The sequence below is a fragment of the Xiphias gladius genome, chromosome 10, assembly GCF_016859285.1.
Source record: "Xiphias gladius isolate SHS-SW01 ecotype Sanya breed wild chromosome 10, ASM1685928v1, whole genome shotgun sequence".
NCBI classification, from domain to species: Eukaryota; Metazoa; Chordata; class Actinopteri; order Istiophoriformes; family Xiphiidae; genus Xiphias; species Xiphias gladius.
Window position 1 is genome coordinate 8,593,846 of NC_053409.1, and position 13,630 is coordinate 8,607,475.

General features: G+C 40.7%; 2 protein-coding genes across 2 annotated transcripts in view; both read right to left on the reverse strand.

Annotated features, from left to right (window-relative positions):
* Positions 1-7,538, reverse strand: part of LOC120795382 (apoptosis-stimulating of p53 protein 1-like) — a 48,020-nt gene extending 40,482 nt beyond the window's left edge. Inside the window, exon 1 of the mRNA XM_040137285.1 lies at positions 7,299-7,538. Within this exon, the coding sequence (XP_039993219.1) occupies positions 7,299-7,307 (9 nt within the window). The 5' untranslated portion in view covers positions 7,308-7,538. The remainder of the gene's footprint in view (positions 1-7,298) is intronic.
* Positions 7,539-10,042: 2,504 nt separating this feature from the next.
* LOC120795447 (protein tyrosine phosphatase type IVA 2-like) overlaps positions 10,043-13,630 on the reverse strand; it is a 4,143-nt gene continuing 555 nt past the window's right edge. Inside the window, exons 2-4 of the mRNA XM_040137389.1 lie at positions 13,458-13,588; positions 11,948-12,022; positions 10,043-11,760 (exon numbers count right to left, since the gene is read on the reverse strand). Coding sequence (XP_039993323.1) covers positions 11,649-11,760; positions 11,948-12,022; positions 13,458-13,588 — 318 coding nt within the window. The 3' untranslated portion in view covers positions 10,043-11,648. The remainder of the gene's footprint in view (positions 11,761-11,947; positions 12,023-13,457; positions 13,589-13,630) is intronic.

The window sequence follows — 13,630 nt, forward strand, 5'->3', positions numbered from 1 at the left end:
TGCTGCTTTTTGGAGCTACGTTGTTTCTAATAATACCTAACGTTACATGGTAACAAAATGCTTTTTTCTAATAGAGCAGAAGCCACAGAAGTACCTAAAACACTTGTAGGAGGAAATTAATGTAACACTTGAGATGAGGGTTTAATCAGGTAATTTTATACAATACACACATTAGATAACGTGTATATATTGCTGTCAGATTTTTTATTCTTTATAGTTTCAGTAGTGGTCTAGCATATATCTTGACATTTTCAAAATTTGACGATAAACATGCTACACTTTTTTTACACTTTTTAATATTTGACCAGGTCTGCGTCTGTTATTTTGTACATACTGTTATGTTGCATACTTTTTCATGTATTTGAATTTCTGTTAAAGTCGTCACTTTGTCAGTGGCTTGATTAGTTCAGGCATGTGACGACTGAATTGTCAAGTCCCAGAAGTTCTGATGCCAAAACCTTTTTTTTTTTTTAGCCTTGAGTCCAGCAGAGCTGGAGCCGGCCAGGTCACCTAGGGTTGAGAGTGACACTTTCACTTATAAAATCATTAATGCTACAATACTGAAACACACTATGCTACTGTTTTTAAACTCTTCTTTTAGTGCTGCTTACAAACTAATGCTTCATGAGTCTTGATAGTAAAAGATTCATAGAATTACAGGAACATGAAAAAGCCCTGATACTATTCTGAATGGCAGACATAGGAGTCTAGACTTGAGGAATGCACCTAAAAATAATCCTGAAAACATGAATTACTTCTTTATACACCACAAGTATCAGCATTAATATCAGCTAAACATAAACATATCTGTACTGGCTAAATAGTGGTGTGGAGTGAAGCTGTCCAGAAGCAGCGGTGGTAGCGCTGGAGGGCAGAGATTAGAGAGGCTACGCTGATATACCGCAGCATGACTGCGCTGGCGCACACACACACATACACACACACACACACACCATCACACACGGAGAGAGAGAGACAAGACATTAAAGTACACTGGAAGAGGAGCTGTCTCACTCTCTCTGTGTCACACATACACACACACACACACACACACACAAGGTCACATGTTGGGTGCATGTGCTCCAACGTACACACACACACACACACACACACACACACACACACACACACACACACACACACACACACACACACACACACACACACACACACACAGACAAACACAAACACAGAGCTCTACTGCATCTTTTGGAATTGACAGAAATCAGTTGCAGAGGACAGAGAAGAGAGACATGTTATATCATTGCTATAAATTACAATCTATTGTCATTAAATTAATATACATCATGACTAAATAAATTTGTTAACACACCAAGAGTAGGAAACAATGTCCTACCTGTCTTTTTACTTCTCTTTTACCCTGTGCTCTACGTCTTGACCTTTGTCACTTCAGCTCTCTCTCTCTCTCTCTCTCTCACACACACACACACACACACACACACACACACACACACACACACACACACACGACTGTAAATCTTCAGTCACAGATTAGTTGTTCTGTGGATCTGACTGATATTTATGTCTCACAATTCTTTGCAACGGCTGCCTGGAGAGACCTTGTGCTGATGTATCATAAGTCTTTACTTGAAGCACATCATTAACCAGAATTAGGTTTCAGCAATACGTCTATTCAAGTGGTGAATTAAAGGCAAAAAGAAATCGGTAAATTCAATTTCAAAAAAACAAAAAACACCATCAGTTGTCATCAAGAATTTTGGGCATCATCAGACATTTTAGGGTTGGGTAACAATTATCATTAGATTAATAGTTTATTAGAGAAGAAGCAGGGTTTTGTTATGCAGGCCAGAAGTGCTTTCTGTGACTGCCACATTTATTAACAAAGCACTCAGAAGGATTTAAAATGTACTGCCTTGTAAGAGCCTCTGTGTGTGGTGTGTGTCTCCAAAGGACCTGGAACTCCTTTAAACAGAATGTTCTTCCAAGTTCTTCAAAGGGACAGTACTGTATTTCCACCCACTAGAGACAATGCACACACACACTCATGCACACAAACTTAAAACAGTGAAGTCAGCAAACAACTTTTTAAAGAAAAAAAAATCCCGTTTTCTAAATGACTGCCCATAATTTTGAACATTTAATTCCTTCTACAAAGAAAGCTGACCACTGTGTGTGTGTGTGTGTGTGTGTGTGTGTGTGTGTGTGTGTGTGTGTGTGTGTGTGTACGTGTACTTCTGAGTTATAGACCTAACGGACTAAGAACATTTTGGGAAAGTGGAGACATTTTGGCCGGGCCTCACAACATCAAAGGGCTGTTTGAGGGTTAAGACTTGGTTTAACGGTTCAGGTTAGAATCTGGTTTAGATTTAGGTTAGGATTAGGGTGAGGGGCTAGGGAATGTATTATGTCAACGAGTATCCTCACAAGTATGTGTGTGTGTGTGTGTGTGTGTGTGTGTCTGCCTGGGTGTCTCTCATTAAGGCAAACTCAAGAGTGGTGAAAAAGTCACATGGGGATGGCACCCTGCTCACAAGCTTTCACCAAGTGACCACTGAAAGGACAAATGTATACAATACGCTCCAAAGCAACACTAATCATTTAGTCTTTGAATTTGTAAAACAGATATTTTTATATATCCAGGGCTAAGTGGTGCTAACTCTGCAAATAATCATAATATAAAGGATCCAGAAGGTTGTAGAGTTGGGGTTAATGTCACCCTGCGCAGCCTTTAGAGAAGTTAGCATGGATAATGATGAAATGAAAGGAACAGTTTGACATTTTTGGAAATAAGCTTATTCACTCTCTGGTGGAGAGTTAGATGATTAGATGGACACCACTCTCATGTCTTTACACTCAGGATGAAGCTGCCACCACCGGTGGGTTAGCTTAGCTTAGCACAAGGACGGGAAACAAAGGGAAACAGCTAGCGTGATTCTGTTGAACAAAGATTTTTTTTTTTTTTTTTTTAAATCGGCCTAACAGCACCTCGGAAGCTGACTAATTAAAAGGTTATATATCACTTGATTGATCCGCGCCAACAACGAATCACTGTTTTACCGTAGGTTATGGGCCAGACTGTTCACGGGGTGAACAGTTGCCTGATTCAACCACATAAGCTGTAACATGGCAAATTTCATTTTGTACACATTAAAAAAACAAGATATAGCATGGTGAGCTTTAGAGGTGCTGGTAGGTGGACTTGTTACCTTTGGACAGAGCCGGGCTAGCTATTTCCCCCTGCCTCAATACCTACGCTATACATACCCTATACGTATCTCTACCTGCTTTACAGTGTGTGGCTTTACTGTGACAGTTCCGGTCAACTGCAGCCACTGCAGGTGTGCGTGTGTTTAACCAAATTTATTACGGGTGGTTGAGATGGTGTGACTTTCATTTTTTTTGAATGTGAATTACGCAACAAAGTTGATTAAATGCTGTTTCGGCCGCTTTAGCTTTGTTGTATGTCATCTTGAATGATGATGGACTGTGTTGGGATCTGGGGGTGCAGGGAGCTTGCACCCGCTCGACCAACCGTTCAAGGAGAAGAGTTGTCCAGGGAGTGGAATGGTTTTCAGTCTGTACCATCCGTCAAACTGGTGTTACGCCTGGCCGCTGCGTTTTCATTTCTGAATCAAGCCCATTGCACTTGCCTGAACTCTTACTGGAAATTTGGAAGATGATTTCAGAGCAGCTGGTGGAAACCCACATAATTTCCACTGAATTTAAGAGATACTTCAAACACTGGTTTGCTCACTAGTTGAAGATGAATCCTGGGAGGGTAGAGCGGCTAGCGTGGGCGTAGAGGGGAACAGCTGCCATTTAAATACTACACATGAAGACATCCTTTTTTAGTAAGTACATCAACCAAAATTAGGAAAGTATTGCACACTGGGGAGAAAATAGCTCTGCCAGCCAGTCCTACCAGTGAGGCAGCTTCAAGTAACACCAGCTAATAAAGTGGAGGGATTTACAAGCTTAAATATGGAGTCAGATACTGTATGTAGCGGCACTCACTGAAGACAGACTGAAGATTAGTCTGAGTCTATATTACATTACATTTACACTTTAGGAGCGGGGCTGCTGCTTTTGTCTACACCAACACACAATGAATGAACTATTGAATGAGCTTGAATCACATTCTGAAGTTAATGAAGTTCTTAAATGACCTTAATAACAAACAATGATACTCCAGTGTTATACACTGTATCTCTGATAACACAACTCTAGAGTTAAGATCTGACAAAGCAAATAGATAAAATTTGAGGAGTGAAGGAGACTTGATTTTTAATCAGAAAGCAGAAGTTTTCATTTCATGTGAAACAAACCACTAAAGCTGATGCATTCAAAAAAGGGGAAAGTGAAAAGAAACAAGTACAAAAGTCTCAGCAACTCCCCTGCTGTTCTTGAGCTCTCTGTGTGTTTTTATATGTGTGTGTGTGTGTGTGTGTGTGTGTGTGTGTGTGTGTGTGTGTGTGTGTGTGTGTGTGTGTGTGTGTGTGTGAGCAAGCACGGTGGACCACAGTGACAGCTGAAGGCGATTTTTCTTTCCAGACACCCCATCTCCCACTGCCCAAACCCAAACACACACTCACACATACACACAAATCAGTCTGTACCGTCACTATAGGAACTGCATGTGAACTCTGAAACATGAGCTTCAGCTCATTGAGAAAGAAACACTCTGCACACTTTGAAACCGGTATGCAGTATCTCCTGTGCGTCTTATGTCGATGAATTGTCTATGTTCATGGACTTTTTTGAACGTAGCATTTCCTGGGTGCAACAAATAGTACCAATTTGCCCAAAAGGAATCAATCCTGTATAACAAAAAGCCACTACATTATTTTTGCAACTTTTATTTTTTCAGGCAAGCGTTTTCAGAAGGTAAGTCAGGACTGTAAGTCACAAAGCTTTGATTACTGAGTGGACAATGGCCAAAGTTAAAACTCTCTATATTCTTAATGAAAGGGTGAAGGAAAGGCCTGAACCTGGAAGGACATTCAGGGTGGGGTGAAAGGTCAAGGTTGAAATCTTCTCTGTGTTTCTGTCTCCCTCACTCTCTGTCACAGCAGTAAACACATCTCTATATCTTCAGTGTATTGTCTGGAGCTGACAGCAGCCCAGCTCAGCCACAAAGGGGTGTAGTGTTTTCTGTGTGTGTGTATGTGTGTTTGAGCGAGAGAGAAAGAGAGATAGAGATTGCTAGAGGAAGGACAGGGAGGAAACAGGAATACTAATGGTTTACTCATTTCAGAATTGGCAGGTTAAAACCTTCATTCTGGTTATGAGGAAGGCTGAGAGATTACTACATGAGAGTTTTTTCTTCTCTTTTCTTTTCTTACATTATTAAAGTATACAAAATTCCTTTCACCATATTTCTTATACCAGAAAACGTTAGATTGTGTGCATGCAATAAAAAAATGTTTCAAACAATTTGAAATCTGCATAAAATGCAGGCAAATTAAGCTCTGAGCGTTTCATTTATAAGATCCAGTATATGAGCTGAATAGTAATGCATGAACGTATCGCAAAATGTTCAGGATGAAGTATGAAAACGTCCCAGCTAGTCAGGGATGATGAGCAAATGAGCAACGCATGCACAAAAGCATGTGTGTTATGTGTGCGAGTGTGTTAGGGTGTGCCTTTGGATTGTCTTACACTCACACACATCCTTGTTTTACTCTATTTGTGGGGACCTGTCATTGACATCATGCATTCCCCAGCCCCCTTAACCTAACCTAAACCTAAACCTAATTCCAACCTGAAACCTAAATCCGAGTTTTAACCCTCAAACAGCCATTTAAACTTGTTGGACCCCACAAAACTGTCAGACCCCTCAAGTATAGTGGGCTTTTGGTTTCACACACACACACACACACACACACACACACACACACACACACACACACACACACACACACACACACACACACACACACACACACACACCCCGTTACATTAGTGTAAAGACAGAAAAGCGGAAAACAGGACTTCTTTTCAAAACCTTCAAAATAAAAGCCCCATTGATGAAGGTGCTGCAATACTCTTAGACTTATACAAGCAAACGAATTCACCAAGTCTACATAAAGATAGACAAGTATAACAACTCAAAAGGATGTGGAGCTACCTAAAATTTTGGAACTCTTAACTTTTTTCCCAATGGAACAGAGTACAGAGTCTCCTATACCTGCCAGTGTCTTAAATTGTTGATGCGTGTAAATTGCTGACGTCTTTCTGACCTCTTTTGTATTTCTTCTGAAGTCATTAATTCATTCATTTCTCATTCCATTGGTACTTTTAAAAACTACACACTGCATTAGATTTGTCGTACCCATGTCACAGCTAGGCCTCAGTTTATAAGCTGGTGGTGGTATGGCAACACTTTACTGTAAGTCCCCATAGTTAGCGTTTATTAGCAGAATAATATGCAATAAATGGTTTGTAACAGACTATAACGTATTTCTAAGCAGATAAAATAACAATTTAAGTGTTTACTAATGTACAGTATTTGTCAACAATTCTAACTTCTCCTATTGTGGCATATTTTGTATCATTACAACTGTGTTCTACTGCACTATATTGTCATTCATTGTCTTTGTATCTCCACCTCTCGTTGTCCACAGGAGTGATAGTATCAAATACATTACCAACCACCTCTATCTGCTTTCAACCACATTCCAGAGTGTTATAACCCGCTTCTCACGGTTTTCTGCTGCTTAACAATGATAAATAGGGAGGAATTAAAGTAAATTGCTACTAAGGTGGGCAACGTGAATAACAGCCTACCTTTAGCTCTACTTCACCTATTTTGAAAAGCTGAGCGGCCCTTTTCCGGTATTTTTGGCCACTTGACGCGACTCAATCCTTTAAATGTTTGTTTCTCGGGATACATATACTGGCAGTTTGAAATCTGCTCTGCCTCTGGAGAAATAGCGCTCTTTCCCCCGCCCCCTTCCCCCTCGCCCGTCCATCACTGGGCCGTGTTCTTGGTCCGGACGCGGGGTTATGACGAGACCGTCAAAAGCTGGTTTTGCTATTGCAGCTCCGAACTGTACCAAAAACTTGAAAAAGAGAAAGAAAGAAAGAAAGAGAGAGAGACAGCGGGTAACGAAGTCTCCTTGCCGGCAGCTCTAGTCTGTCCTGACTGCGCTCAGCCGGGGACTCGGTGGAAACTCCTCACAGCAGGAGCTGTCTCCCAAGTTTTATCCAGCGGCGGCGGTTGGGCTACACATTGTAGCAGAGACACGTTTCCACGCTGCTCGAAACGTTTCGCCTATAAAGCAAAGAAAAGAAAGAAGAAAAAAAAAACAACTCACCGGCAACATTCCTGCTGGTCTGGCAACTATCCTCCTGTCCCGTTAGAAAAAGAACTTCCCCTCCTTGTGTCCTCTTCCCTCTCCTCCTTTGATGTGGGTTTTTTTCTCTCCCGTCTTTGCCTCTGGTTCCAGGTAATTTTCCATACGTCCAAACTCTTCCTCCTCTCTTGTCCGCAGACCCAGAACCCAGCCAGATATCCAGATGCTCAGAAAACCTAAAAAAAAAAACTAAAAAAAAACTCCAGCTCCCCTCCACTTTCCTCTTTTCAATCCCTCCCTCTTCCTTCCTTCCTTCCTCTCTCTCCCCCTACACACACACACACAAACACAGACACACAGTCTCTCGCTTCTCTCTTTTAAGCCCAGAGAGGAAATGCATCTGGGTGTGTGAAACCTGGAAACACCCGCTGTAGTTGCCTTAGAACCTCTGTGATTTTCATCCTCTGATCACCAGAGGTTTAGTGTACAGGGTGAACTGGGTCATCATCCCTCCCAACTGAGCCCCTACCCCTCACCCGTCTCCTCCTCTTCCTCATCCTCACCCCCCTCCCCCTCACGATACATAGCCTACAGCTTCAGTTTAGGACGTTTGGAAAAAATAGGTGGTGGAACAATCACCGATAAAATGACCGCTTATTTTTCCGCACACGTTCATTCAGGCCACTTTGGGCAAGAGCGCCCTCTCTCGGCTGGGTGAGCAGCAAAGGAGCTTGAGAGTTACTATGGTGATCTCGCTTAAGCGTGTGTGACCCTACCAGACTAATCATATTTTTGGATCATTTTTATTTCGCTGTGCCCCATTGCTCAAAATGGTGATTTAGTCCAACGTTTATTATATAATGTGGTACTTTCTTAATACAATCCCGTGGGATCACATGATATCCACTATGTCCTTTTAATATATATGCATATACAACACTGTAGCTTAAGGATTTTTAGTAATAGTTACCTAATGTTGTAAAATTTCCTCACTGCTTTTTCATTATAGAAGAGTTGTTCTAACAAGGGGTAACACTTTCAAACTGTTCGTATAAATGTAAAGAAGGAAAAAATGGCAGTGATTCAGACTACAAAGGACATTGAACACACACACACACACACACACACACACACACACACACACAGACACAGACACAGGTTGAGCAAGCTTAGAGATGTTCAGCTGTCATAAATTCAGCAGATTATCACAGAGCTGTCCTCAGCTGGCAAGGACGCTGTAGGCCAGTGTGTGTGCCTGTGTGTGTGTGTGTGTGTGTGTCCTCAATGTTCCGATTGCTCATTTTAACGTCACATTGTACGAACCATAAAAATACGTGGCATTACAGTACAGTAGTGACTTGGCAGTCATTTTGCTTAGTATTTGTTTGATACTCCGTACTGGAGGTCCCTGTCAGGGAACACTTTTTACTGTCATGTGTTCAGCCTTGTCAAATCAAAAATGGCCTAGATCCTCAGGAAAACATTGATAGTGTTCTATTAACATTGTCACTTGAGAGCAAATGACTTGAAAAAGAAGGGCACAGTGGGCAGGAGGTTAGCGCCCTCTACTGTCCACAGGGGCAAACACCAAACTGGCTGAAACTGGAGACTTTCGGACTTGACTCTCTACAATCACGATTTCATTCTATAAATATGCAGGTGCTCGGTGTAAAGTCTTTTTATCTTCATTGGAATTACAGTTAGTGATGTGATAACCCAAACCAATGCAACTGTCAGTAAGTTTTGCAATCATGTTGCTGATTGTTTGCCTTAGACTACAAATGACTAGAAGTAAATGTTCCCAGTTTTTATTTACTTCAACACTGTGTATATACACATCTGTCCTGTTGTGCTTTTGTATTGTATACACAGAAAAAGGGTTTCATTTCATTTAATGTTTGGTTAGACTAAAGGGGTGATATAAAACTACAAACAAAATTGTCTTTTTGTTGTTGTCGTCTGTATCAGTGTCTTAACATATTTTCTGCCGTCTATACAGCCATTTAATTGCATTTTATAAGATTTCGTGCTACAAATAAACAAACGAACAAATTAATAAAATATTGTCCACCTAAACAATTGCTTAAGTTGCATCAAAAAAAAGGGTCTAAAACCTAGTTCAGGGACATTTTTGGTATTTATTCACCGTGGCTCTTTTGTTCAAGGTTAGTTCCTGTGCGTTTGTGTTGTCAGGTCAGTCAATAAAACCAATCAACCTTGAATCATCCATTGGCTCCATGTGATTGTGTGATTCCACCCAGCCAGCCACATTCACACAGCATCGCCACAGCCAGGGGCAATCTCTCTCTCTCTCTCTCTCACACACACACACGCACACACACTTCACTGAGGTCAGGCTCAGCCTCGCGTCGAGCAGCTGCCAGGTTAGAGCTGCAGCCCTACATACAGTCCAATCACTGAAACCTGGAACTGTTGTAGAAGCAGATCGGCAGTTTGTAAAGCTGAATTTACACATATAAATATTTTAAATGTGTTTTGGGAATATGTGACATAGTTTCCAGTGATATGTTTTGCATTATCAAAGGTGATTAAACAGATATGAATCAGTTTGATTATATATTCAATGTAGAAGTGATCAGTATTACAGTGGTTATCTTATTCTGAAATGATCCTGGGAATTCGATCGATTTCAAATGCTTGAAAATGAAAGTGGGAAGTATGGCAACTCCTTGTTTTCTAAAACTACAGATACAGACAGACACATACAACCAGATGATTTTCAAAACACATCCAAAAAAAGCAAGTTACAGTACTAAATGCTTTAATTTTCCAAGAGGATTAATAGTTTCTTTTTTCCCCAAGTACATGGACATTTCACAGAGAAACACAGTGGAATCAATAAATAAATAACAAATACAAATAGATCAAGGGTACAAGGGAAAGAAAATAAAAACTATAGAAAAATAATAACATCACAAAGACCAACAGCATCTTACAAACACAGCAGCTGACCAGACAGCTTGGTAGGTACAGAGCCGGAGATAGACAACAGCCACGAAGTGTTCAGTAGCAGCCGTGTTGGCTCCACCATCCTGTTCTATGGTTGTTGTTATAGGAATACAGAGAGTATTTGGAAGATTGCCCTATTAGTAAAGTTACCTGTTCAGTGAAGACACCTGGATCACCGAATCGATCTTACTGTTTGTGTTACGTAATATTTGTTGCTCCTACTTTGTTAAATGCCAGATTATTTCTTTACCATCTTTAACAGTACATGCTCATGTTTTTGCACGGAGCTTGCTGTCTTTCAGCAGTACGTTCTGGACTGTTATCATGCAGATCAGCACTCGTTATAATCTAGCAGGAAGATCACATAGTGTGTTCTACCAGTCAATCATACACTATGTCGAGTACCACTCAAAACTGTGTACATTGAATTGGAAGCATGAAGCATTGCAGCCGACTACTAAGGAAATATCAATTGTTTTGTTTGTGGTTTCAACACCTAAAAGCTGATAATCTACCAAAACCTTGAAGTGTTCCTTTATGAATACATTCACCAACGGATCTACGACACGTTGGCCCTGTTGCCTTGGTGACATTCTGAATGACAGTGTCAAACATTTACAGCAAAACGTGAGTTTGTTCCAGAGAGGCAGACTGTGCGCCTGTGACTCTGGCTTAGGACATACAGCAAGTAGGTAGATTGTAGTGTTGTTTAATACGCGATATCTCACATTTGCATCAAAACTGAGGACTCCTTTTTAAATCTTTTTTTTTTTTATAACCTGTCAAGCAAATTTCTTAATGTTTTTCTAACTTGTCTGAGTTCTTCATCATCTGCACCACATTCTGGCTGCAGGACACTGATTTGCTCAGTGAGCAAAGACTGGAATAAATATCTCAGTCTGGACCACTGTGTTGATTAACGTGCAATAAACCAGCAAGCCTCTGAGCGCACACACACTTTGTAGTGTTGCTTTTTTTTTTTTCTTTTTTAATAATGCTTGATCCCAGCGTCAACATTTTAAATCACAACAAGTTTGTTAACATCAGCAGCATTTATTGCAGCTGCAACTTTAACAGTGAGTTGGGAGTATTTGTGTAGTTTTGCTGCATATTAAGATGAGGTTACAGACCAAGGAACAGAAATAAAAACCTTTCAGACCTCCACTTTTTTAAGTTCATTTTTGATTTGAAATCAGAAGTTGCGTGACTATGCTGACTATACTTTAGAATATTTGCAGAACTTTGCACCGAGGTCCTTGAATTTCTGGAATTACATGAAGTGCTTTAAATAGATTTCATTGGTCAGTGTTATAAAAAGATTTACCCAAACCCGTCAACTTAACATCAAAAGATGAACGTCTCCTATGAAGTTGCAGTGAGGATGTGTGGGGTTGTAGATTCCTACTGTATACAGCAGCTCTGTCCGTTTGCATCTTTGGAGCGCAGACACAGTTTAGGTTTGTAGTTTTCAAGGTAAAGCAGCTGCTTGGAGTTGAATGCTCCACGACGCTTCCTGACAACATGAAAAAGACATAATGCTCAAAAAAAAGACTTTTTTTTTTTTTTTTTTTATAAAAACCTAAGTGCCAGGCTTGTGACAATTACAGGGATGGTACTAAGTATGGTGCATGGAAAAACAGAGTAGTTTTTAGTACAATCAAATAAAATGGAGAATGGCATAATCAGAGCTTAGCACTCACAGTCTTATGAAGTGCACCGCATCTTCATATTCCATCCCACACTCAATTAGAGCCAGGGCCACCAACACAGGAGCTCTGAAGACAAAAAAAAAAAAAACAAAGATAAAAATGTACAACAATCTGTTTAGGAACACAGAGACAACAGTCCTATGACCCTGCAGCCCTGTATAAATCGCAGACTTTAAAACAGTGCATCCACTCAGTTTGTGCTCTGTCTTTTGGCTCTAGCTTTCCTCTTTATCAAGTTAATGCCTAATTTTACTCGGGACCCCTGTAGCCACAGATCAAATGGCCATGGCAAACAAGAGCTTAATACTGTGCAACCTTACAAGCTGAAACTAGAGCCTGACCGTTATATCGGCGGGCGGAGTTTACAATTAAAGTAGTGGAAAGCCGAAGATTGGTGCTTGAGCTACTGTTTTACCATTGTCACTACTGTGTAGTTTGTCCACTAGAGAGCGCTGTGTCTCCACTGTTGGCAAAACACTTATCCCTGTGAGCTCACCGAATGTTTCACAGCTCAGCTGACTGCTGCAGAGCGGAACGGAGTCTGCACTTGTAAATCTGTGTCTTCATTGTAAAGTGCACATTTTCACGTGTAAAACATTACTTGAATGACAACAAACCCTCCCTTCATTTCTCCTTTTGTCCAACCTAAATAAGCCTGACAGCAGTCGTGTCAGCCATGCCTGGCTTCACTGCAGCAAGCCACTGCGGCCCTACATTAGTTGAGTGGTGTGGGCTACAGCCTGTTGGTAAACTTGATTTTACATTTATTGTGAAACAGACATTTCTAGCGAGTAAATGAACAACGGTCCTATCATTTTCTCCCTCATCAGTATAGCTCTGACAGCTGCTATAAAATGCTTGCAGTTTATCTGCTGCTAAATTAGTTAGCCACGAAGCTAGCTAACCCCACGACTCATCAGTGGAAGACAGCTAATGAGCCCTTAACGTATAAAATTATATTAATTCTGCGTAAGTGACGTAATGATTTTCAGAAAAAGTTATTATACCAGCAGTTTTTCTCAACAGTTTAAAGGGAAGACACAGCGCCTTTTCAGAATTAACGCTAACCCCCTTAGCTAATGTATGACGATCATATTTCAGAACAGCCGGCTAGATTAGCGGGATTATTAGAGCAGTGGAAGAACACTAGAAATTAACGTGTGCACATGACCCCCTCAATAACTAAATGTAAGGGATCTTTATCAAGAATCTTTGTTTGTGTTGTGTGTTCTGGTTAAAAAAAAAGAACAACAAAAAAAAATACTGGACAATATATTGTTATCAGATTTTTTTTAAACACTCCAATATCGAAGTCGGCATCAGCTTTAAAAATCCTATATCATTCAGGCTCTAGTTTAAACAACAGATTGCGTGTATATCGGCAACTGACCGGAAAAAATCTAAAGAAAAAACTGACTTGGGTTGACATTAGTTTATCTTGACAAGCTGTCCATATGTAATAAGCATCATGTAATAAATCCTGCGTCTAGTGTATACTGACCGTCCTAGTCCAGCGACACAGTGCACAGCCACACAGCAGCCAGGCTCGTCTCTAAACTTCGTCTGCAGCAGGTTCAGCCAATCATCAACCACCTGGTCCGGGGGGGCTGACCCATCATCAAATGGCCAATCCTGGAGGGAAAATGGAGTCTTTATTTGATGTCCTCTTTTTGT